The sequence below is a fragment of the Ipomoea nil genome, unplaced genomic scaffold (genome assembly GCF_001879475.1).
Source record: "Ipomoea nil cultivar Tokyo-kokei standard unplaced genomic scaffold, Asagao_1.1 scaffold1317, whole genome shotgun sequence".
In the NCBI taxonomy this organism is placed as follows: Eukaryota; Viridiplantae; Streptophyta; class Magnoliopsida; order Solanales; family Convolvulaceae; genus Ipomoea; species Ipomoea nil.
In genome coordinates, this window is record NW_017617745.1 from 491517 (window position 1) to 518312 (window position 26796).

A 26796-nucleotide genomic window follows, 5' to 3' on the forward strand; every position below is an offset into this window, starting at 1 on the left:
AAACCAGACAGCCTTTTCGGGACAGAGGGAGTATAAGATAAATATTACTCAGGGGTGTTGTACCATTGCAGATGCTAAAAAAGGAGTCTTGATTGCAAAGGTAAATATATCCTAAAATCGACTATTTCCTTTGAAAATTAAGCATACTCTCCTTGCTTGCTTTAATTATGAAGTGTTTGATGATAATTGGTTATGGCATATGCGGTTTGAGCATTTTCATTTCTCTGGGTTAAACTATCTTGCGAGAAAGAAACTTGTTTCTGATTTACCTGTTGTGAGTTTCGTTGATCGTATCTGTGAGATTTGTGTGATTGGGAAGAAGCATAGACCTACAGTGAGGCCATACAACACGAATGTTGGAAGAAGGCCATGGATGCTGAAATTAAAGCTCTTCAAGAAAATGCCTCCTGGGAACTAGCAGATTTACCTCTTGGCAAAACACCCATAGGATGCAAATGGGTGTACAAAGTCAAGCTTAAGGCGGATGGCTCAGTTGAAAGGTACAAGGCGAGGTTAGTAGCTAAAGGCTACACGCAACAACTGGGGATTGACTATATCGAAACATTCTCACCCGTAGCCCGCATCACTATCATCCGAACCTTCTTGGTAGTGGCTACTTCCCGAGCTTGGCACATTCATCAATTGGATATCAACAACGCCTTTCTTCATGGCCATTTAAACGAAGAAGTGTACATGGTCTTGCCCCCTGGTTTCAAAGGAGAAAGACCCAATCAAGTATGTAGGCTTCTACGTTCACTGTATGGCTTAAAACATGCAAGCCGACAGTGAAACGCAAAACTTTGTGCACTGCTCTCATACGCATGGGATTTCATCAATCAAAGGCAGATCCTTCTCTGTTTATCAATGGAAATGGTATGAATTTTTTGGCCATTCTCGTATATGTGGATGACATCTTTGTCAGTAGCCCATCCATTAGCCTCATTCGAGAACTCAAAACATATCTTGATGACACATTCAAGATCAAAGACTTGAGCAATCATGGCTATTTTCTTGGTATTGAAGCTCATATGACTAGTACATGCTTGAATTTATGTCAGCATAAATTTGCTTTAGACATTCTAATAGAGGCTGGATTTCTTGACTCTAAACCGGTTAGCACCCCCATGGTCTCAGGACACCGGTTAGACAAAGATGGTGGTGAAGCAGTAACTGATGTCGCAAGTTATAGAAGGTTGATAGTTCATCTGCTTTACCTCACGGCAACTCGACCTGAGATATCTTTTGCTGTGCAACAACTAAGTCAATTCGTTGATTCCCCTACCAATGGACACATGTCTTCTACTCACAGAGTGTTACGCTACATCAAAGCTACACCCGGCCAAGGTATTTTCTACCCACAGAATGGAGACATGCAGCTCAATGTGTTCTCTGACTCGGATTGGGCGACTTGTTCGACAACACGTAAGTCAATCACAAGCTTTTGTGTTTTCCTAGACTCAGCTCTTATCTCATGGAGATCAAAGAAGCAAGCTACGGTTTCTCGTTCGTCATCCGAAGCAGAATATCGTGCTCTTGCTGCTGTAGTTTGTGAAGTGCAATGGCTCAACTATCTCCTCAAAGACTTGCAAGTAGAACTGAGTAGACCTACCGCTGTCTTCTGTGATAATAAATCCGTTGTTGCCATCGCCGAAAACTCTGTATTTCATGAGACAACCAAGCATATAGAAATAGATTGTCATATTATTCGGGAGAAGTTAACGCAAGGTCTTGTTAAACTCCTGTCCATCTCTTCCTCAAACCAAGTTGCCGATGGTTTCACTAAGGCTCTTCCTACGGCACAATTTCACTTGTTCCTCTCTAAGCTGGGCATTCAAGACCTACACGCTCCAGCTTACAGGGGGTATTGGAGCATGCAACACGTGGAGAAGCTCACCAAGTTGAGGGGCAGTGGAGTAAAATAGCTTATAACCTCCCTTTCTCGCTAATCTCCTTGTTTATATATGTTTGTCATCCCCTCTGAACAAATATTTTCTTGTTTATATATGTTTGTCATCCTCTCTGAACAAATATTTTCTTCATTCCCACCGCTTAACTCGTTCATTAATATATGTGTTTAATTCTTATATTATTTATTTGGTGGCCATTTTAATCCTTCACCATAAATAGTCATTTTTCTTATAGTTAATTAAATTAAATATATTACTTTATTTTCTTTTCTTTTCTCTTTAGCATTTCACTATTCAATTTATTTCATCTTTTTGCCTTTCAGCTCAAGTAAACAATAAACTAAGACAATTTGGAGGTAATCCCTCATTAGATTGGTAACCATATGCTTCCAAATTCAAGTCCGAATAGGAATAGCATATTGGCTTTATTGACTTAAACCGATCAACTATGAACAACTTAGGTTAGTTTACCTCCATGTGGTCTTTTGCCGGTTAGACTTACAAGACGGATTTTATGTAGTGCACACCTTTAGATAGTGGCTACAGATTTCCCTCGTCATCTAAAAAAAAAAAAAAAAAAAAAAAAAAAAAAACCAAGACAGTTTTCAAAATGGTGCATTGACTGCATTATTGTCTCCATTAAAGCACCTTCTGCAGCTCAGCAATGAGCCTAATGAAATGAAATGAAATAGCAACAAAAGAAGAACAACAACACCAGAGACTGCGCGGTTTTGCACAGTGAGATCATAGACCATAGAAAAAGGGGTTGTGGGGAGATTTTTATTAGAATATATGAAGATAAAAAATCACTTCAAAGATGGCTGCATCTGCATCAGACTTAGCTTCAGACAGTGTAATGTGGATTCACATTTTCAATGTCTAACTCTCTCAGCTTTGCAAATGACTCCACCCTGCCCTTCAGTGTGTGAAGTTCCCTTAGCCTGTAATAACCACAATGATATAGCATTAAATATATGCACATAGTCACAAATGGCACAACAAAAACTTTAACATACTAAACACCTTGCAATCTCTGCACGCCGCTTTGCTTCCTCAGCCAACATGCTGATCTCTGTGAAACCGTGATTCTCGCTGAACATTTTTGCTTTCGGGGGTTGAAGGCCGTGGAGTGTTCTCTGTTCAGCTGCCCAGGCTGCCTCGCGCACTTCTTTCCCGAAGTCCTTCTGGGTGGAGAAGGCCGTCTGGTGACAGAAGAAATGCAGAACGAACGCGTTGTAAGCAATACTTCAAATAAGAAACAGTGTGAGTATGATTTTTTTTTACCTTCTGGTTTAGTAGGAGTCCCCAAGCTTTCCCACTAAGGGCATAGCGAACTCCAAACTTGATTGGATCGAGCAGAAAATAGGTGACAATGTTGTATAACCAAATAACAGCAGTCCAGCGCCACCCGATCTTCTCAATCCCAGCAAAACTTGGCGGTGTAACCATGGCTGATAGAAGAGTTGCAACCTGTCAACAAGAGAAGAACAAAAATACAGCCATGGTTTCTGTGTTTCAGAACTAAAACACTAAAACCTTACTGTTATGAACAAAGATTGGGCTAGGGTCACTCAACTGGGCTATAATGCACATGGGCCAAACCACACTAAAAGATTGAATCCAACCAATTAGCTAGTCTAACCCATGGCCTTATAAACCCATATGTTCTCTCTTTTTATTTCTTTATAATGTGGGACTCTTAACACTTACCAACTGAGCAATGATAAAAGCAGCGACAAGAAGAAGGCCGGGTCGTTCTTTAAAAGACCACCCTCTAGAACGTGTGACAAAGATCAAAGCTTGGCTGATGGTGCTAACTTGAAGATACACTGCAGAAGCTAGCTTCTTATTTAGAGATTCCACAGCCCATTGATCGTTGAGATCATTCGAACCTTTACTGAAATCAGTTACATGGAAGGTTTTCTGGAAAGAAAATCTCAAGCGATTAGATAAAGTTAATAGGGAAGATGGTGACTAGAAAATGACAGATTACTAGAGGGGAAATTAAATACCGAGAAAAAGCTGGTTTCATAAGTCAAATAGAAAAACATGACAGTCATAAGACCAAGGTAGCTTCCTATGACAATCCCCGTTGCAAAAATTTCATTGAGCTTCCAACTATCTGGAAGTGGTGATGGCTTCACCCTATCTTTGGATATAGTCATGATAGTCCCTGCAAACAATAACACAAAAAACTTGGATATATCAAGGTAATCTACTCATCTTAGACCCAATAGCTGAGCTCTTACCATCGTTAAGAATAGCAATGACAAGAACCATAAAAGGAGGAAAGTTGAATTTCCAAAATGCTCTTAGCAGCATGAAACCCAACTGTTATGATCCACCATTACAACTAAAATGGATCAGTTCTACAGAAAACGTATTTCAGGAAGAAGCTGATTGTGAAATTAAGGATGGCACGCATGTGAGATAATAACAAGTGGCTTACCACAATACGAATTGTGATTGATACTGCATATATCTGAAGAAAACAAGAATGTTTTTCAGTATAATAAAAAGGAAAGTAAGAAATTTGAGGTTTTGGAGGATAGGAATGTTAATTACTGTGTAGTTTTTCATTCTCTGGAAGATGGCACGACTAGTTAAGACGGCACTAATAATTACACTAAGCCCTGGCTCAGTTAGAACTATATCTGATGCACTTCGGGCGGCATCTGTTGAGTCTGCCACCGCAATTCCAATGTCAGCTTTCTTCAATGCAGGGGCATCATTAACTCCATCGCCCGTCATTCCACAAATGTGTTTCCTGCTTTGCAATATCTTCACGATTTCATACTTGTGCTCTGCAAGGAAAAAAGTCTAGAATTAGATTATGATAACAAAAAATTAAAGGATACAAGAAGAAGAAGGGTTTTGAAATAATTCCATTACCAGGGAAGACACCAGCAAAACCATCAGCTTTCTCAATAAGCTCTTCAACTGGTAGAGCTGAACATAAAGCAGCATCATTGCTTTCTCCAAGAAGAACTGACGAAGGGTACATGTTTGTGCCCATTCCAAGGCGTCTCCCTGTTTCTTTAGCAATTGCTAATTGGTCCCCTGTAATCATCTTAACACTAACACCAAGATCTAGAGCTCTTCTTATTGTTTCAGCGCTGTCATGGCGAGGAGGGTCAAAAAGAGGGAGGAGACCAACAAATTCCCAAGGGCCACCAACACTTTGCTTAGTACCTTCGGGTACTTGCTGCAAGGGAGATCTGAGATCAAACTCCTCATTTCAAGGCAAGAGAATCAGAAAAAGCGTCTGACTGAAAATCATACTACCTGGCGAGCAACTGCAAGTGCCCGAAGCCCACGCTCAGCAAACTTATCTATTATTGAATGCACTCTACTCTCAATCTCTGATTTGTTCCATGCCAGGTTTAGAATCTGTAATTTTCAATAAGGGTTTCACGAGGCCTTTTCAGTTATACAATCATTTCCACACCATCATAAAGTTTACGATCATAAATTCACAATCTATACCTGCTCCGGTGCACCTTTGCTCACTCTGTGCATTTTACCCTTGCTGTCAATGTAAGTAAGAGCTGTCCTCTTGTCAGTTGGATTGAACGGCAGGAAGTGGACTTCTGTAATTCCAGCTCGTGCCTTATCCGGACCAAACAAATAAACCATCAGAAAGAGTATGCAATATGGAATAACACTGACAATAAACAAAGCCATAACAAGTTGCATGTAGTACTATGTTATCGGCTAAGTAAGGCATCATCCAAAAGCGAGGTCATTAATGATCTTTACTACAATAATATGTAGAAGATAAAAGTTCTAGAAGCAAAAGCTATGAAAGTGATATCAGTAAAACATCCAATACCTCCTTAGGATCAGCCAGCATGGATACAATTGCAGTGTCAATTGCATCTTGGTTTTCTAACCTTGAAGCTCGGGCAGCCATCAAAACTACCGCATCTTTTTCAACATCTTTGGCAAAAACCTGCAATAACAATTATACTCTACAATTACAAAGTCATTAATCCCACATTTGTTTCCCTTACTGGGGTAGTTTTCCCAAAATTTGTTTAATACTTGAAAAATAAAGAGTTAGGTTTATCTATAGGGTTGTGTCTGTTTATGAATAGGTGTCAGTTATGGGTAGTTACTTACAGTTATGTGTTTGTATATATATATATATATATGTGTGTGTGTGTGTACTATGTTTCTTTATTAGAAACACAGATAATACTAATATATTTCAGTCTTATATACATTTTCTATTCTTTGATTCTTCATCATTGCTTCCGCCTAACTGGGGGTGGTGTTAACCACCCGTCAGGCCATTCCATCTTCCAAATTCAACAAATACTATTCATATGCGAGCGCCAATGAATAGGCAATTTGAATATATTTGTTTCTTTTATTTTAAGCTACTACTTTACTATGTGCTCATCCCTAATTGCAATCAGCTATTGTTTTCAACTCTGATTCCTATACAAGTTTTTTGAATAAAATAGTAGTAACTTGGCTAAAATATCACCTCAATTAAAGTTTTGTCCACTGTTAGCTTGTTGAGAGTAAGAGTGCCAGTTTTATCACTGCATAACACATCCATACCAGCCATTTCCTCAATAGCTGTCATTCTTTTTGTTATAGCACCCTGCAAGTGGTATATTAACTGTTACTCAGTTCCTTTACTCATCCAAAAATTTTCGTTTATTAATGGGAAGAATAGTTACACATTCACAATTGATTACTAGCAGTTGATTCACAAACCTGCTGGGACAAGCGATGGGAACCGATTGCCATGGTTACAGAGAGCACTGTAGGCATAGCAATGGGGATGCCACCAATCAACAGAACCAGAAGACTGTCTATAGCTTCACGTAGTTTCTTATGTTGGAGCCCAAATATCACAATCACTTCGATCACCATGCCAATTGCGATGGAGCAAATGCAAAAGTTACCAATTGCAGTCAAAACCTAAAAGCGTCAAGACAAGAATGCCATCTTTGTTAACTGGGATGCTGTTAGATTCTGCTGGTGTATGCACATCAGTGAACCATATTGTGAATTTATGTCCTCTATAGTACCCTAATTAGTAGAGAGAAAATGAACTTTTTGAAACTAACCTTCTGAAAATGTCCAATATGTGTAGTGTTTTCCACAAGATGTGCTGCCTTCCCAAAAAAGGTGTGCACTCCAGTTGCTATAACAACAGCTTCAATTTCACCTTGCTTGCATGTTGAACCAGAATAAATCCCATCACCAGGGTTCTTGGTTACTGGAAGAGATTCTCCCGTAAGGGCGGACTGCAGAAAGAAAGAGCCTTCTTAGAAACCAAAACATTAGTTTGAACCAGTTCAACAAGAAGTTTGCCAGTGACTTTCACAAATAACTTTACCTGATCAATCTTCAAAGGATCTCCCTGAAGTAGCCGCGCATCAGCTGGAATTATATCTCCAAGTTTTATACTAATAATGTCCCCAGGAACCAGAATTGAAGCATCTTCTTCATTCCATTTCCCATCACGTAAAACCTGATAAACAGCATTAGAATTTTAAAACCCCACCAACTTAAGCTTGAGCATCCATTCATAATAACAAATGAGTTCAATGTTAAGGCTGACCTTTGCTTTAGGGGCCAACCGAGCCATGAGAGCTGCAGCTGCATTTCCAGCATTATTCTCCTCTATGAAACTAATGGTTGAGTTGATGATAAGTAACCCAATAATACCAACAAAATCTTGGTAATCAGTTCCCTTATTCTGTCACCCAAATCAATCATCTATGAGTAACTCATGAGCCCATATGGTCTTAAGACATGTATTTTTCATTATAGTGTTTTTTTGGGGCCCAAATGATGGCATTTTCTAAAATAGTGTTAGGAATAATGTTGTTTAGATTTTGATAATATTAATATTGTGTAAAGTTAAGGAATTTAGTATCCCAAATTTATGTTGCAAGTATTTTGTTTGAATTTTTGACACTCCCAGCTTTATAAATAGGGCCCCCCTAAGCTTAAAAACATGAAGTATTACAAGAGTTAACGAGTACACAAGCCATCAAAAGCTTTCCAAGCATTCTAAGCTTCAAAAAAATCATCTAGATTTTCCCACCCGTCTCTTTAGAAAAATTGTTAAAAGGTTGGTGATCTTCACTCAAGGATCAGGTACTGAAGAATGGGCAGCTTTGTTTAGAAAGCCGTTCCAAGGACTCTCAAGGAGATATTAAGTAACCTAGTTGGCTTTGTTTGCAACTAGTGTGAAAGACTTCATTTCTCTTCCATCTATTGTACTAGTGAAATCCTTCTCAAGGTTAAAAGAAGAAGAGTGGAGTAGGGAGTTCCCGAACCACTATAAAAATATTTTCACAATTTCTCTTCCCTTACTCTCTTTACTTTGCTTGCTAATTGATCCAAATCACACACATTTTTTGTACACTTACAAAGCAAACCTAAATCGAGCTACAAACAAACTTTGGCAAGTTTAAGTCTTCCCTTATTCTCTTTAGTCTTTACTTTGCTTGCTATTCAATCCAAATCACACACACATTTTTTGTACACTTACAAAGCAAACCCAAATCAAGCTACATACAAACTTTGGCATGTTTAAGACTTCCGCTGCAAATTACTTTGATAAATTTTATATTTTTATTTACTTAAAAAGTTTTTAAAAGTTCTAAAACGTCTAATCAACACCCACCCACCTCCCCTGCCCTAGACTTTTTCTTGCCCAAGACCAACATGTGGTATTAGAGCGATTGTTTGCACTTTGCACAATGAAGTGACTAATCGGACTGAACATATCTTGATCAAATGAAATGGAAGAAGGGATGGCTTTGCTACTCAAGAAGTTTCATTCTCAAGTTCAGAGAAACTCAAGAAGACATAGATCATGTTCCGATTCAAAGGTAAGGAAAAACAAAAGATTCGAAAGATACCTCTGGGCATGTTTGTTATAATTGCAGGAAACCAGGTCATTTTAAGGCAGGTTGTCCTTACTTGGTGGAAGAAGAGAAACATGAAAAGAAAGAGGAATGAAAGAAATCAAAAAGGTTTGCTTGAAGAAAAGATGGAAAGAGAGAGCGAATTGAAGAAAGACACTTGTCATCGAGGAATCACCGGAAGAGAGTTCATTTAGAAGGAGAAATTCTCATTTGCATACTTGTTAAACTGGAAGAGAATTCTTTGGAAGATTCTTCTAACTCATCAGCAGATTCAAAGACAAGTAGATCTACTGGACGTAGTGCAAAGTTCAGCTGAATGGAGGAGATCAACTCCAAATGCCTTACGGCAACGATCCAAATGAAGATGTAACATCTACTTCTTCTAGTTATAATTGAATTGATGCTTTTCTGGGATCGCCATGATACATTCCTAGTAATGTTGAACAAATTAGATGAGATCCAAAAGGAGTATGAAACTCTTAAGGTGAAGAACTGCCAACTCAAAAGTGATAACTCTCGTGCGACTGAGGAACTTAAAAACCTTGATAGTGTTACTGAGTAGTTAAATAATCTTAAGGCAAAAAATAAAAGGCTTAAAGAGGAGTGCACATCAAGGGAAATCAAAGAAGCTTATTGGCATGTAAATCGAACTAGACTTGGTTTTAATCTCTCATCTTCTTAGTCACCACAAAAAATCGGGCTGGTTTTCATTAGGGAAACTAATCCACAACCGGTAGATGTTGTGGAACATACCCATGTATCAACTCCGGTTGAGCATAGAGGTTAGCATCATTGAAGAACAACATACCCATGTATCAACTCCGGTTGAGCATAGAGGTTAGCATCATTGAAGGGTGTTGTTAGGCTATTTCCTACTAATGATAACGGAATATGGCTTATCACATGCCTAAACCCATACACAGTGATCCAAGGCATCCCAAGACTTATAATAAGCCTTCTCGGAAGCACTAAAATCTTCAAAAATTAAATCTTTTAAAAATTGGTGCTCCAAAACAATTTATTTGCACTCCATTTGATTATCTAGAAGACTGGGATAGTAAAATGGCTCAAGCCCCATCCAATGACTTAGGGTCATTCTGATACAAACCCAAAGATATGGATGGTTTACTCACACAGAAGAGGAACTCAAGTACTCAACACAAGAATGGAAATCAAGAAATTGGGACAACAAATCAAGCTAATCAGATAGCAAATGCTCATATCAGTGGGAAAGCTTAAATCATGGGATTTAACATAAATAAATCAGTCTCACAATCCTCTCCTTTTCCCTTATTTGTTCACTTCCTGACACTATATGTAATCTCTTAGTGAGAGGTAGGCATTGAATCATCTATTCTAAATATCCTTTGAGCTCTAGTAGCTCGGCATGAACTTGAAGTTCTTGCTGGAGGTGTCATTTGTTGGCAGCCTTGTCTTTTCTTCATATTCAATAAAAAAAACTCTCTTCTTTATCCTCTTTTGTTTTCCCTGTTTCTTTACTCTAACACATTCGACAGACCCTAAAAAGCTAACCTCCCTATTAGAGATTGTCGACAGGAGTTGAGAGATTTACTCTTAACTACTCATTTAGAATTCAAATTAAGTGGTTATTATTCTTCATTAACTTGTATAAATAGGTCTTTTGCATATTCTGTCGATACACAGTAATACACTACGATTACCTTCTTTACACAGTATCAGAGTAGAGTGAGGGAGTGTGAGAAAATGGGTATTGATCGGGGCACGACATATCTTCTCAAGGTAATTGATCCAAGGTCTATTGGACTGAAGTACTATGTAAGAGTTAAGTATGAAAGATAAAGAATGTTTGCTGAAGAAAGAGTTGTTGGGCACGTTTTTCAAGACTCATGATAGCGAGACAAGTTTTGAAAAGCTGCAAAGTTACTTTTGGAGAAAAAAATAATACTTTATACCCAAGAGTCAATGACGTGCAACGTCAAAGGATGAGATGACAGCCTTTGGACACCTACCATTTCGTAGAGTTACAATGGATAGTTGATAGTTCAAAGCATATTTGAAATTTTGGCACTCCCAACTCTATAAATAGAGCCATCCTGAAGCTTAAAAATTCAAGTATTAAGAGAGTTAACGACTGTACATGCCATCAAAAGCTTTCCAAGCATTCTAAGCTTCAAAGAATATAATTGTCTAGATTATGTCCAACCATCCCTTAAGACAAAAACCTTTTTCTTTGTCAGAAGGTTGGTGTTCTTCACTCAAGGCGACTTGGTGGACAACCCATAGAACTGGAAGATCAAGCAATGAAGAACGGGCGGGCAGCTTTGTGTAGCTAGAAAGACACCCCAAGGATTGTCAATGAGATAACAAGAAACTTAGTTATCTTTGTTTGCAATTAGTCTGAAAAACTTCATTTCACTTGTATTTGTATTGTACTAGTGAAATCCTCCTTTGGGTTAAAAGGAAAAGAATGGAGTATGGAGTTTTCGAATCACTATAAAAATATTGTCTCAACTTATCTCAGCTAATTACTTTCTTTACTTTGCTTACTAATCGATCCAAATCACACAGATTTTCATACACTTACAAAGCAAACCCAAATCAAGCTACAAGTAGGGCTGTTAACGAACCGAACATAAACGAACAGAGGTTGTTCGTGTTCGTTTGTTAAGAATTTTGGAGTGTTCATGTTCGTGTTCGTTTGTTAAGATTTTTGAAAATTCTGTTCGTGTTTGTTTGTTAAGCGTTCATTAGTGTTTGTTAATGTTCGCGAACACGTTTAACGTTAACGAACACGTTTACGAACATGTTCGTTTACGTTCATAAACATGTTCGTACGTTCATGAACACGTTTGTGAACACTTAATAACCAAACATACACCTGCACATGTTCATCATCACAATTCATTCGTGAACAAAAAATAATCTACGTTCACGAACAATAGCCAAACAAACAACACAACTACAATGAATGAGATGGCCTTAAATTACTTTATTGCCCTTGTAGAATTATATTTATATATATATATATATATATATATATATATATATATATATATGTGTGTGTGTGTGTGTGTGTGTGTGTGTGTGTGTGTCTGTGTGTGTGTGTGTGTGTGTGTGTGGACATTATTAAACGAACAGTAAACGAGCTTGTTCATGAACATTATTAAACGAACACAAACGAGCTTGTTGATGAACATTATTAAATGAACACAAACGAGCTTGCTCACGAGCTCTTAACAAACGATCGAGCCTACAACTGTTCAGACTTTGTTCGTTACCGAGCTCTAAAAATTTGTTCATTTATGTTCGTTTACCTTAATAAACGAACATAAACGAACGTTTACCGAACACGAACACGAGTAGCTTATAGAAAGCTCTGTTCGCTAACACCCCTAGCTACAAGCAAACTTCACAAGTTTAAGGCTGCAAATTACTTTGATAAATCTCATTTACTTAAAAGGTTTTAAAAAGTCTATTAATACTACCCCTAGACTTTTAGGGGTCGTTTACTTCGTTTTTCTGTTTTTCCATTTCCAGTTTTCCATTTTTCCATTTCTCCAGTTTTCTTTCTCTATTCTTCCAGTTTTCCATTTCTCCAATTTTCCAATTTTCATTCCCATTTCTCTAATTTTCTGATTTTATTAAATATGATCATCCCATATAGCATTTTTATATTTCTACAATAATAATAATAATAATAATAATAATAATAATAATAATAATAACAACAACAACAACAACAACAACAACAACAAAAAATATGTGTGCATAAGAATGAGAAAAAAGGAAAAAATGGAATAATAATAATAATAATAATAATAATAATAATAATAATAATAATAATAATAATAACTACTGGGCAAACAAAAACAGAAGCATAATTGGGCAAACAAAAATTGAAGTGTAATTGGGCAAACAAAAATTGAAGCAAAGGCTTTGCACATTGCAGGACTCGAACTGGCGACCTTTGCTCCAAGTGCACTGTTCACCCGTGTCTCCTCCCATCCCTCCATTTGGAGAGATCCAAATTTCTTTTCTCCAAAATTGTACATGAAGTGGAAAAATGGAGATGGAATAAGGATTTGGAAAGAGAATTTTGGTAAACAAGTTTTCCATTTTCCATTCTTCCACCCCTCCAATTCTCTGTTTTTCCAGAAAATCCTCCATTTTTCCATTTTGGTAAACGACCCCTTACTTGCCCAGCACATCAACACTGTTTTTTTTTTTTTTTAATGAAAAGTGAGTTCATTGAAAAATATGTATCTTTCTCTTATCTACTTCAAAAGTTTATGTTTGTGTATTTACTGATCGGCTCAGCTACTGCTTTTTGGAGGACAAAAGCAAAAACTGTTATAGGTAAAGTTTAAACCAACCTTTCCATGAGGAAGAAAAAGAGCCATGATTGCTGCTGCTTCCATCACCCATGAAAGGGGGTTCCACATAAAGCCCAAAAACTTCAGAATTTTATTCTCCTACAAAAAGTGGGGGAAAGTAAACAAAATGCTTGAAAAGTTATAGTTGTTCGTGCTAGTTAGGGATAACTACTTTGAAGGCATATAATAGATAAGAAGTAAGGAGAAATTAGAGTGTATAACAACAAACCTTTTTTTCTTCAAGTTTGTTTGGACCAAACATCTCTAAACGTTTCTTGGCCGCATCAGAGCTGAGTCCTTCCTCAGTACATTTCAAGCTTTGAAAGACCTCTTCAATAGGAATATGTTCCTGCCAGAAGAATGGGGCTCACTTAGTACTCCCACTAGCGAGGAGAAGAATAGTCCATTTTGTTTTAAATCCCAATGGGGATTGAAACCTCACATCACATCATATCATCCCACTTGTATTTACATTACTACATAAGAACGATGACTCCAAACTTTCCATTTCTCACTCAGTCTAGAACATTGTTGTTGTGGCAGTCATTTGACAACTGATGAAGAGCCTATTTCCACATTCATCATGAAAAAAATGACATTTGGGAATTAGGAATAACAATATTCAGACATTTATTGTTATAGAAACCAAATCCTAACATGAATCAATGAGATTTTTGTTAAGAAAATATTCCTGGGAAAAAAGATTATTTCCACAAAAAATAACCACAAAAAACGAAATGATCGAAGGCTACGTTAGCTTGAGTTGTGTGATACCCACGCTATCCTTAAAACCTTATTTGCTACCTCCAAAGGTGCTAGGAGCGTTGTAGCCTAGATTTCCTAAGATAAAACAAGCTAAGATTCTATGTTTGAGGACTCGAACAAAAGAACCCGGCGAACGAGAACAATGTTTTGAACACAGAAAATTGAGAAGTAGGAAGAGCTGAGTTTCGAGAGAAAGAAACCTAATATTTCAATGTCTAAAATCACCTGCTCAACCAAAGCTTATATAGGAGTTGATGGATTAAATAACATTTAATCAATGGCATTAAAACTGATAATAAAATCGGTCTGTGTAACCCAAATAACCGACAACCATTACTCTAGAAACTAATTCTAAAATGTTGGAAAATATTTTCGAAAAGTTAGCATAACTTAACCGGTGCCGTACACGAGTCACGCCTTTTTCAGGGTCATTCTATGATTTGATTTGCACACCCCTTGCGCGCGAGAGAGACCCTCTATGCTATACAATTCAACATGCCTCTAAAAAGCTTTGTATATATAGTGGTGCAAATCCCTTTGTTTTTCCAATGTAAGACAAAGGCTACTTTTAAGACTTTCCAACTTTATTTTCCAACTCAAATGGGTCTACTTTGATAATCAATTTCTCATTCACCTATTATCTGTTTTGAGTATACAATATATCCATCTCTTCGTCTCTACGAAGAATCCGAATCCACTTTGACCCGACCCAAATTAGAAGTGGACCCCACATATATTTGTACCACAAAATAGCCACTTTCAATGCATTTCTCATGCTACTTTAATTTTCCAACAATTTTTGTGTTATTTAATAGTATTGTTTAAAACCTGCAAGTTAAACATTACCAAATCAACAGTCTCATTGTTGACAGCCTCAAGGGCAGCAGCAGTTTTTTCTGCATCCATCGTAGCCTCCCTGCTCTCTCAGCAAACCCTAAAAAATCTGCACATTATAACCATTTCTCAGAGCACACCCTAGCTAAAAGCCTTTAAGTTTAAGACACTCCAACTACAGCTCTCCTTAGATTCTCAAAATAGCATCTTTGAACCAAGCAGACAAAACAACACTGATTACTTCAATGTAAACAACTGAACAAGTATACCTACACACAATATGAACCCCCGGGACGATCCACGAAGTGCCCTCCCTTGTCAATGAAAGACGAGTGGTCGAGGGGATAACCATGCGGTTTCTCTCTTGAATATATAATCGAACAGGTGGTGTGCTTCCGCATAGTGAATATCATCCGTGAGAGGGACATGCGCAAAACAGTGGCCTCTTCATTGAAACAGCAGATCGAGTTCGATTTCGTTGAGTACGATAATGAGGGAAACCGCATAGCTTCTGAAGCTCCGTCCAATAACTGTATCGCCGTACAGGGACTATGATACTGCATCATAGTTCTGATACAGTATAGTGGTGATTTTATATTTTGATTCAAATGTCTGTTAGTTGCCGCCAAGAATCCCCAAGATTTCATACATAAAAAGGACAAATAGAAGTATACAACCAAAGCGGAGAGAGGCTGGGCATCCCTAAAGATAATATCGGAAAAACAATTGGAAATTACTGGGAATGATTGGCTGACAGCATTGAGACGTGGATGGCATTGCACCTTTTTTTTTTATCTTATAATCTAATAAATTAAAACACCAAAACACTGGTGTATCAGGTGCATTGTTTACATAGTAGAGACAAAGTACTATATATGTTAAACACAAATGACAAAAGCACAACTGAGGTATTATATGTTGGCTGAATTGGTTGATATTGAATATTTATTTATCTTTGTGGTTTGAGATAATTGATAACTGGAATTGTAGGGTCAAAGTTTGACTTGTATTGCATGTGATATGCTCTCAATTCTGTCAATAGGGTTGTTAACGGATCGAACATAAACGAACGTAAGTTGTTCGCGTTCGTTTGTTAAGATATTTCGAATGTTCGTGTACGTATTTGTTTGTTAACAAACAATTACTGTTTGTTAACGTTTGCGAACATGTTCGTTAACAATTAAGGTGCGTCATTTTCAAACTTAAAGTGCGTTATTTTAACATTTAAGGTACGTCATTTTAACACTTACGGTGCATCATTTTAACACTTAGGGTGCGCCATTTTAACACTTAAGGTGCGTCAACTTGAAACTTAAGGTGCGTAAATTTGAACCTTAAGTTGCATCAGTTCAACAATGGTAGGAGGAGATCATTCACATCTAGTTCCTAGGAAGTGCATTTTTTTTTCCTTGATTTGAGTCGTTGATCTAGATGATTAGATTAGCGGCTCAGATCTCGCCGCATCTTTCACCTGGGAGACTCTTCGCACGTGAACCATATATATATATATATATATATATATATATATATATATATATATATATATATATATATATATATATATATATATATATATATATATATATATATATATATATGTATATATATATATGTATATATATATATGTATATATATATATGTATATATATATATATGTATATATATATATGTATATATATATATATGTATATATATATATAGGTTCTAGTGCAGTTGTGCGGTGAGATGAGAGCCATTGATTTTGATTAAATCAACGTCTAGGATTACCAAGATTTAAAAAAAAAAACGTAGTGGCAATTTGGTAATTTTGCATCTAGGTCAAATTTAAGGTGCGTGATTTTTGTTCTTAAGGTGCGTGGGTTGTGTACTTAACGTGAGTAATGGTTGAAACTTAAGGTGCGTGAGTTTTGTGCTTAAGGATGTAAGTAGTTGTTGAAACTTAAGGTGCGTGAGTTTCCTTCTTAAGGTGCGTAATTTGTATGCTTAAGGTGTGTTAGTTGTATGAAACTTAAGGTGAATCATTTTAAAACCTTAGGTGCATGGTTTGTGTTATTAAGGTGCTTTGTTGTGTTCTTAAGGTGCGTGGTTTGTATTCTTAAGATGCGTGATTTGTGTTCTTAAGGTGTTCTGTTTGTGTGCTTAAGGTGCGTGCATGGTTTGTTTACTTAAGGTGCACCATTTTAATGCTTAAGGTGCGTCCTTTGCAAAACCGCACGGGAACCCTTTCCTGCAGCTGAATCCTTCCCTATATATATATATATATATATATATATATATATATATATATATATATATATATATATATATATATATATATATATATATATATATATATATATATATATATATATATATGTTTAACTGCTTGTTCATGAACATTATTAAACGAATACTAAACGAGTTTGTTCACGAACTCTTAGCAAACAAGTCTACAACTGTTAAAACTCTGTTCGCTTATAATCCGAGCTCTAAAATTTGTTCATTTATGTTCGTTTATCTTAATAAACGAATGCTCTAAAAGCTCTGTTTACTAACACCCCTAGTTGTCATATTGGGCTAGCCTTTCCTTCTAGCAAGAGACAAATTTTACGAGCATGCATGACTTGAGATGAATTTGAACTAAGCTAGTTTGGTAGTCTTAAGGATATTAAAAACTGTATGAACAAAGGGCTTGTGAGAAGTTATATTGAGATATGAAACTGGATTTGATTCTTATAAATAAAAAAATTAGTGCAACATACAATTGTATTGAGACGAGGGGAGGCCTTGCAATTGTTGAGTGGTTTGAAGGATAAGTCTGCGTTGCCATGGGTGGTAGTAGGGGATTTTAATGATCTCTTACATCAGCAGGAGAAAGGGGGGGGGGGGGGGCGGGGGGGGGGGAATCCACACCCTGATCGTCTCTTGCGGGGCTTTGGGGAGACTTTGGATAATTGTGGCCTGATCCAATTGCCGGTGATAGGGCACCAATTTACATGGGAAAAAGGGAAAGGAACGGATCGATGGATAGAGGAAAGGTTAGATAAGGTATTGGTAACAATGCCTTGGACTGACATGCATGGGGAGGCTTGGGTTGAGAACATCCGGACTCGCAGCTCGGATCACTCGGCTCTCTTTCTGAGTACTAATGCAATGGTACGCAGGCAAGTGAGACTGAGGGGATTTAGGTTTGAAATGGCCTGGATTCATGATGATGGTTACAGGGAGGTGGTTGAATCTGCCTGGCAGGATGGAAAGGACAGGGGTTTGTTGAATTGTCAATAATATTGTGGTGGTAGGCTTATGCGGTGGGGTGGGGAACACTGGAGTAAATTTGGGGACCGCATAAAGGGGTTGAGGCACGAGCAGGATGCGTTAAGACATCAAAGGGACTCGGCTTCTCTGGCTGAGTTTCGACGGCTTGAAGCCATGCTGACTCAGGTGGAGGTCCAGGAAGATGTGTTTTGGAAGCAGCGGGCCAAACAACATTGGCTCCGTGGTGCGTTTGCGAACACGAAATTTTACCACAGGTATGCCTCTGCTCGTAAGCGTAAAAATTATCTGTCTAGGTTAAAGAATGATACTGGTGGTTGGGTCGAGGGGGATGAGATGAAGAGAGTTATTTTGGATTATTATGATGCTATTTTTGCCTCTTCTGATTCTGTGTGTGAGGATCCCATGTTTGATGAGTTTATTCCCCGTGTAACGAATGAGTAGAATAATGCTTTATTGCGTCCCTATAAGTCTGATGAGGTTAAAAGTGCATTGTTTGCGATGTTCCCTGATAAGGCACCGGGACCGAATGGTTTGAACCCGGGGTTCTATCAGCAGTTTTGGGATATAGTAGGGGGATGTGTCTGAGTTTATCATAGATTGTTTGAATACTGGCATCTTCCCCGATGGATTGAATGATACTAATGTAATTTTAATCCCCAAAAAGAATGTGCCTGAGACTGTAGCTGATATGAGGCCAATTGCGTTAAGTAATGTGTTGTATAGAATTATGGCAAAGGTAATAGCTAACAGGATGAAACCACTGATGGGGGACATTATCTCTGAATCTCAGAGTGCTTTTATTCCGGGTAGATTAATTACTGATAATATTCTTATCGCTGCGGAGGTGGGACATTACTTAAATAGGAAGCAGTGTGGCCGGACAGGGTGGGGGGCATTAAAGTTAGACATGGCTAAAGCGTATGATAGAATGGAATGGTGGTTCCTGCGGAGAATGTTGGAGGTTATGGGGTTTGAGTAGAGACGGATTAATCTGATCATGCATTGTGTAACTACAGTGCAGTATAATATTATGGTTAACGATGCTGATTGTGGCAGGTTGGTACCGTCTCGTTGTCTTAGACAGGGTGATCCGCTTTCCTCGTATTTATTCATTATTTGTGCAGAAGGTTTGTCTATGTTAACTACAAGAAATATGTCATTTAGCGACGTTTTTTAAACGTCGATAAAAGTAAAAATACATCGCTAAATGTCTTTACTGACGAAATAAAAACGTCAGCCAGACCGTCGGGTTAGCGGCGTATGGAAAGGTATTACTAACGAAGTTAATTTTTCGTCACAAAATATTACGATTATTGACGTTTTTGCATGGTCTTGATAATGTCATTGAATTCATACTTTTTGCAACGAAATATTAACAAAAACGTCGGTAATAGTTTGTGACAAAGTAGAATATTTCGTCAGCAAATGTGTATTTACTGACGTTTTCCATACAATTATGCTTGTCATTACTAAATTTAATTGGTGACGAAAAACGAAATGTGTCAATAAAATAACATTTATTGACGATTGTATACATTATTATGCTATCAGTAAAAATACATTTACTGACGTTTTTTCCATATTCGTTTTTCATCGCAAAATTTTATATTTGGAAATATTTGTAATTTTTTGACCCTTGATTGATGATAATTTACATATACTTGTATATAGAATGGTTTACACAACAGTTTCATGTAATTGAAAATAAAATATTTTAGCATCAATTAAATATTCAAAATAGAAGAATATTATTCATAGTATAATATAGAATTACAAGGATGTAATGTGATACAAATGATTCTTAAATAAGGTTAGACTAGACGCGAGAATATATACAATTCTATGCACATAAAGATAGATAATAATTCTCATGTTTATCAAAACTATTGAGGCCGACACTTTGGAAGTCCTTTATCTTGGGGAGAAGGACTGATTTGATGAGTACTTCTAGATATGCAATAATTCCCTGCCACTAAACAAATATAAATATTTTTCAAGCATAAGTAATAAATTATTCAGAACTATATTCAACTCAATGAAATAGTTAATTTACATCTTGCCAAACTTATCTTATTATTAGCAGTACAAAGATAAACATAAAATAGGAGTATAAAAACTATATAAGCTATAAAGACTAAAAACCAACAAAACATGAATTTAGAAGCTTGCATAGACACAATAAGAAAAATACTACTCTGTATGAATTTTCCAAATAGGATTATATGTCCATCAAGTGCTATATATCATAAGAAAATAATTCACTAAAGACTCAAAATTAATAAACAGTATAATAAATTTGGCATAAAATAAGCTGAAGCTCTAATATAAACTTTCCTCAATTAACTAGTCATAAGTTCTATAGTAAAATTGGTTAAGTAGGCTCATAATCTGTCAAATTGTCTTGAATAAAATAATTTAATGGGAGTAATTGTATCAATTGGACACAATTGAATAAATTAAAAATAAACAAGTAATGGACTCACGTTTTCTCTAAATAAGTTTTTTATAGCATCATCCTACAAATGTAGAGCACACAGACTTTATAAGCTGAAAAAAGGTTCTGATGTTGTGATAGATATCAGTGTATTAAAAAGAGAAGAAAAGGTTGTGGCAAATTAAAAATTGAAGTAACCTAAGTGTTGAAGAATAAGGTTGCAAGGTCATTGTACTCCTCGTTCGGGCAATAAAACTGAAAATAAATATAATTATAAGAATAACCAAATATACCAATAAAATGTAAAGGAATGCACAAATAGCATCAAATCTGACATTCAACAAACTGAAGAAACAATGCATGCAAAAGAACAATAAAAAAAATAATGGTCAAAACAAGCAGACATACTCCAAAATAACATTGAAGATCTACTTAAAGTCTACGTATATGAGATGTGCATACATTTACATAATTTTCATACATTCCTGGTGCACGTGGACATTCAATGCCTGATTTGGCATCAGAATTAGGACAAGGAGTGCATCTTCTGAACAGTGGCAATCCAAATGAAATAACTGAAGTTATCACAGAGATGATACACACTTCAATGATCTGCAAGGTAACAAACACTAGTACAAAAAATCACATCAGCTAAAATTACGCAATTTACTCTATCAAATGAAGGTCTCATTCACAGAAGATAATGGACTGGCTACGGTATATAACAAAGTAAAATTATCTTTCAAAAGGGAGAAAACTCAACATTAAATTAAACCAACATACCAGGCCTTGCACATTCAATATTGTAGTTGTTGAGGAGATCCTTTTCTTCGCTGGAATAGAGCATGCCGAAAACTTTTCTTGTATGGCCCTCTCAAACTCTTGGACATGATGATGTATCGATCTGCCCTCCCTGTCAACACCATGATACTCTTGAGGGTAGTATTGCAATACTTCTTCAAACTCATGGAAGTCAAAATCCTGTTAGAAAGAAGATAGTTTGAACAATTAAAATTCTGGTGCATAGGATTTCAACAAACCACATTCCAAGAGATACATACCTCTAATATTATTAGAAGAAATAGAAGCAATCATTAAAAAAATTCCAGTGAATGGCTATCCATTTGCAACAGAGGGAACAATGAGAGAAAGGGGAAGAAATAGTATATTTATAACAAGTTATGCAAGTAGTAGAAGAAATAGAAGGTTAGAAGTAATCATTAAAAAAATCAAACCATTCTTGCCTAAAAACCAATTCTCAAGAGTTTAGGCAAAAAGTACCTTGAGAATCACTAGTACCAGAAGATCTTCATCCAGCATGTTCCTCACATTAACCACAATATTGTCATTAGTTGTAACATTAAAAACAAGACCTGGAAATTGTCCATTAACTGCAATAACCTGAATCAAATGATAATCAATGGTAAAGTCATCTTACTGCTTCACTACAAATAAAATCACACATCCTAATTCAAGTTTAAACTCTCCATCCAATAGTCTCTAATAAAAGTTCATTAATGAACACTCCATAACACTTAATTTGCAGTAGTCTATTTCAATACTTAGGGTGAAATTTCTATTCATTTTAAAGAAATGTCTGTGTTGAATTGTGAGAGTAACAAAATCCTTTACATATTAACTGTACTAGGTGGCCACATTATATTTTTGGATCAACCTCCTGGAAAGAAAAATTCTCCTATGCTAAAACAAAATCCTCTACATAGTAACAACATTATATCTGCACAACTTGCTTATGATTTCCAACCAACAAAAACTCAAAAGAAATTTCTTAAAATATCAAATATAACACAATAACAATAATATTCAAAATAAAAAAAAATGAAAAATCAAATACACAATAATAATTTGAAATAAAAAATAAATAAATATAAAATAAACAAATAAAACTTTAAATCCTAACCATATATTGATATAGAAAATCAGAACAAAAGTTTAAATCCTAACCCAGAAATGCATCAATACCCTAGATTAATATGTTTATTTTTAACCCAGAAATATTAGGGTTTGTATTTACATGAATCTTCTCTTCTAAGCTTGCATCCTTTGGAAGACTTCCACTGGATTTTTGCAGAGATGAACGCAGAGAAAATAGCGAGATGAAGGGAAAGTAGTGAGAATAGAAGCAGAGACAATTTTATTATACTGTAGTGTAGTGAGATTAGGGAAAACTAGAGACGCAGGTTCTTAGAGGATGAACTTGTCGCAGTGGAAACGGCGGTCGGAACGGCAATCTTGTAGTGGAACGTCGGTGGAAAGGGCAGTCTTGTAGTTGAACGCCGATGGAAACGACGGTCTTGTAGTGGAAAAATGGTGTTGTCGCAATAGAAGCCGATAGATGTGAAGAGATATGCAATGGAAGCCGAGAGATGTGAAGAGTTTGTTTTTAGATATATATTTTTTTATTTCTAAAGAGATTATTTTTGTAATGGCGCCAGAGGATAAAAAATTTGCCGCACAATTTTTTTTACTTTTTCTGACGTTTTATGCTAAAATTAATTTTTAAAATAAAATATTAGGGACGTTTATTATAAAACGTCATTGATTCTATATTTTTATTGACGAAAAAAATTATATTTCGTCAGCAAATATTACAAAAAAAATTTATTGTCTCTACCAAAATATATAGTGACGTTATTTAATATAACGTCGCAAATTGTTATATTTAGCGACGTTTTCTAGAGCGTCGCTAAAATTTTTGTAGGGAAATGACAGATTTCTTGTAGTTACAGAAGGCTCAGATATCTGGTTCTATACATGGGTGTAGGGTGGCGCGAGGTGCCCCCCGGTTTCGCATTTGTTTTTTGCAGATGATAGCCTGTGTTTTTTAAGGCAAACAGTCAGGAGGCAACGGTGGTTAAGGAGTGCCTACAACGATATGAGGAGTTGTCGGGGCAAAAGGTTAACTATCATAAATCTAGTATCTGTTTTAGTAAGAACACCAGGGAGGAGGATAGGGATATAGTGGCTGCGTGTTTGCAGGTGGAACAGGCACCCAATTTTGGGAAATATTTGGGGTTGCCCTCTTTTATTGGGAGGAATAAGAGAATGGTGTTCTCCTATATTGAGGATAGAATAAAACAAAGAATTGGCTCGTGGAATAAGAAGTTGCTATCACATGCAGGTAACGAGATCCTATTAAAAAGCGTGGCGCAGTCAATGCCAACTTTTTCAATGGGTATTTTCTTACTACCTGACACGGTCTGTTTGTCAATTCAGAGGACTATGAACAGGTACTGGTGGGGAAATGGAGGAGAGAGGGGAATTCACTGGAAAGCCTGAGATAAATTATGTATCCTTAAGAAATATAGTGGTCTGGGATTTAAGGATCTCAGGAACTTTAATTTGGCAATATTAGGGAAGCAGGCATGGCACTTTCTTACAAAATCCACCTCTCTGGTTGTATCAATATATAAGGTCCGATATTATCCTGCTACCTCATTATATTTATTGATGCTAAAATCGGCAGTAGTCCAAGTTATGCCTGGAGGAGTATTATGGCTGCTCATAATATGGTTGTTGCAGGAGTACGTAGACGGATTGGGGATGGTCAAACAACTTTAATTTGGGGATACCCGTGGTTGCCAGATGAGCCTAGTCCTCTCATTCAAACTGATATGCCTGAGGAATTGAGACATGCGAAAGTGGCAGGCTTAATTGATGAGCAGACTAATATGTGGGATCCCTATATTTTGTCTGATTTATTTATTCCGGAGGATGTCAATCGTATACTCAAGATCCCTGTAAGTCCTGGTTATGATGACTCGTGGTATTGGCTTGGGGACTCAAATGGAATTTATTCAGTAAAGAATGCCTATAGGAGTATTGTGGGTAATTATGACCATGTGCCAGGAGAGTTTGATAAGTGGACTAGTATATGGAAAATGAAGGTGCCTCCAAAGTGGAGGACTTTTTTGTGGAGGACTTTTTTGTGGAGAGCAATTTGTGATATCCTCCCTACCACTGTTAATTTAATTATTAAAAGAGTGGATATTGATCCAATATGCCAGAAGTGTGGTGTAATGAATGAAGATGTTATGCATGCACTTATTACTTGTGATTATTCTAAAGTAGTTTGGAATATTACAGGCCTACCTATCACAAATATTATTACCGATTCTTTTCCTGCCTGGCTAACAGCCGCGCTTGCAATTTTGACAGAGGAACAAAGTGGTACTTTGGTGGCGGTTCTGTATCACTTGTGGCAGAGTCGCAACTCAGCCGTGTGGGAGAAATCTTTGCCACGTCCCGCCGGCTTGTGGAGGAGAGCATCCGCGGCAATGGGGTCATACCGCCACGCCAATCACCACCCCGCGCTGCCGGCACCACACGGACCGGAGAATGCTCATCACGCCAGGCCAAGATGTTTTGTCGACGCAAGCTTCCGACATGCTACGGGGGAGGCGTCCTATGGAGTGGTCCTACTCTCGCCGGATGGATCGTTCATAGCGGCGCGAAACGGAACTCTGCCAACCTGCTTCTCACCTTTTATGGCGGAGGTCATGGCTTGTAAGGAGGCTCTATCATGGCTCATCGAAAGGAATACGGTTGATGTGGATATACTCACAGATTGTTTGCAACTACGAAACGTTGTACGCCAGGGATCAACAACTATTATGTCATATGCTGGACTTGCAGTCGACCATTGTAGGTCGCTGATGACTTCATTTACTTATTGTTCGTTAAGTTATGTTTCTAGGCAGTTTAATTTACATGCGCATGCTTTAGCTTCGTTAGCTTTTACTCAGAATCAGGTTATGACATGGGATTTAATCCCACCTGACACTATTGCAGCTTTGCTTCATTAATACAATCATTTTTTGGTTGGCTTTCAAAAAAAAAAAAAAAGAACTCACTTATTGTTGTAATTCGGCCTATCAACTTGTTAGTTCTCGCGTGATAATTGTACGGTAACGCATCGATTGTATGTATGAAGAATATTGCAATATGGAATGGAAGAGTAGAGAGAAAAATATAACACAAGAATGTAGAACTCAAGAACACAAGTTCTCTCTTTCATTATGCCTTGAACATGTATATATATACATCCATATAACCCCTCATTTTCTATAACATAAATAATGGAATAAATATAAGGCAAATGAAAGGTCTTGTGATAATGGCCATAATAATAATAATATTTATAACACTCCCCTTGGCCATTATCAAACTATACTCATGCCTCGTTAAAAACCTCGCTAGGAAAACCCAGTGGAAAAAACCTAGACGAGGAAAAGAGTACACGAAGTATTTCAAACAATGTGTTGCACCGATTGCCTCATTAAAAACCTTAGCCTAAGAAAACCCAGTGGGAAAAAAACTTAGCTAAAGAAAAGAGTACGACCATAATCCTTCCGGGCATAATCTTCAAGATTCTAAGGGTCTTCAGGACTATCCACTCAAGTGCACCAACATCGATTGCCTCATTAAAAACCTTAGCCTAAGAAAACCCCATGGGGAAAAACTTAGCTAAGGAAAAAAGAGTACAACCATATGCTTTCGTAGCATAATATTCAGGATTTCAAAAGACCTTCTAGATTGTCCATTCCAGTGTAGCTAGGGGTTGTCGCTCCCCCTGAAGATAACAATCTTCTAAGCCTATGCATCCCAATTTTTGGCAGAGACTTAGTGAACATATCTGCAAGATTGTTCACTGGGGTAAACATTTTCAAAAATAATTTTACCACTCTTCTAGAGTTCATGTGTGTAGAAGGACTTAGGTGCAATATGTTTTGTAATTAAGGTTCATCTTAACCAACCTATTACTTGCTTGTGCAACACAATCTTATTTGTCCTCATATGGGACATTGGGGGTAAAAATATAACATAACCAGTTTTGGACTTGGCATCATAGGGATCAAATAAAAAAGCCATTGCCCAAGTAGCCCATCAAAACCACATATTGGTTTCTCACATAAACGTCAAAATCTTTGTACATCGAATGTGCTGGAGCCTGGAGGACATGTTAAATACCATTCCAATTTTCATTGTAGGGTGAAGCACTAAATGTTGCTAGCAATTTCATCGCAAATTCAATATCAGCCCTGATGCGATTATGGAACTTCTAGTTCAATAATAGTGCTCCAATAGGAATGAAGTAATGGACTTCCAGTCCCTAAATATCCTCATTATCATCTTCGAGGCTAAATGGTCTTTTATATACTTTAAGAGATTATTGGACAACCGTTTGTGTGATAAGTAAATAATACTTATCCATATAAAACATCTTCATGACATTTTTCAAGTAGGCTAACTGGTGTATAAAACTTCTTCAAGGAGAAACTCGATCTCAGGTCGAGACAATACTTGGATTTCCAAGTCTTTTATT

At 36.9% G+C, this 26796-nt stretch overlaps 3 protein-coding genes across 4 annotated transcripts; 2 read left to right on the forward strand and 1 right to left on the reverse strand.

Annotated features, from left to right (window-relative positions):
- Nucleotides 1-821: 821 nt before the first annotated feature.
- Nucleotides 822-1922, forward strand: LOC109185208 (uncharacterized mitochondrial protein AtMg00810-like). Its single transcript, XM_019335191.1, has one exon. The coding sequence runs from the start codon at nucleotides 822-824 to the stop codon at nucleotides 1920-1922; it is 1101 nt and encodes a 366-aa protein (XP_019190736.1).
- Nucleotides 1923-2509: 587 nt separating this feature from the next.
- On the reverse strand, nucleotides 2510-14848 carry LOC109185305 (plasma membrane ATPase 1-like). Of its 2 annotated transcripts, XM_019335283.1 has the most exons (20): nucleotides 14773-14848; nucleotides 13391-13510; nucleotides 13162-13260; nucleotides 7489-7626; nucleotides 7264-7398; nucleotides 6992-7171; nucleotides 6636-6842; nucleotides 6400-6519; nucleotides 5740-5859; nucleotides 5394-5516; nucleotides 5193-5297; nucleotides 4800-5112; nucleotides 4473-4711; nucleotides 4357-4389; nucleotides 4157-4238; nucleotides 3920-4080; nucleotides 3618-3830; nucleotides 3192-3377; nucleotides 2931-3109; nucleotides 2510-2848 (listed from the first exon to the last, which is right to left on the reverse strand). In XM_019335283.1, exons 1-20 carry the CDS (start codon nucleotides 14830-14832, stop codon nucleotides 2752-2754), a joined length of 2910 nt encoding a protein of 969 aa, XP_019190828.1. In that variant the 5' UTR covers nucleotides 14833-14848; the 3' UTR covers nucleotides 2510-2751. The 2 variants fall into 2 exon arrangements, with proteins under 2 accessions (XP_019190828.1, XP_019190829.1); XM_019335284.1 differs by lacking the exon at nucleotides 2510-2848 and having other exon boundaries at nucleotides 3017-3109; nucleotides 3192-3358.
- Nucleotides 14849-23965: 9117 nt separating this feature from the next.
- LOC109185209 lies at nucleotides 23966-25276 on the forward strand. Its single transcript, XM_019335192.1, has one exon. It carries the CDS (start codon nucleotides 23966-23968, stop codon nucleotides 25274-25276), a length of 1311 nt encoding a protein of 436 aa, XP_019190737.1.
- The last annotated feature ends 1520 nt before the right edge of the window (nucleotides 25277-26796 follow it).

Coding starts and splice junctions, on each gene's coding strand:
- LOC109185208 (XM_019335191.1), top strand. CDS start 822: ATGGGATTTCATCAATCAAAGGCAGATCCTTCTCTGTTTATCAATGGA.
- LOC109185209 (XM_019335192.1), top strand. CDS start 23,966: ATGGCTGCTCATAATATGGTTGTTGCAGGAGTACGTAGACGGATTGGG.
- LOC109185305 (XM_019335283.1), bottom strand. CDS start 14,832: ATGGATGCAGAAAAAACTGCTGCTGCCCTTGAGGCTGTCAACAATGAG. Junction 4,239..4,356: donor CAATCACAATTCGTATTGTG/GTAAGCCACTTG, acceptor GGATCATAACAG/TTGGGTTTCATGCTGCTAAG. Junction 2,849..2,930: donor CGGCGTGCAGAGATTGCAAG/GTGTTTAGTATG, acceptor TGGTTATTACAG/GCTAAGGGAACTTCACACAC.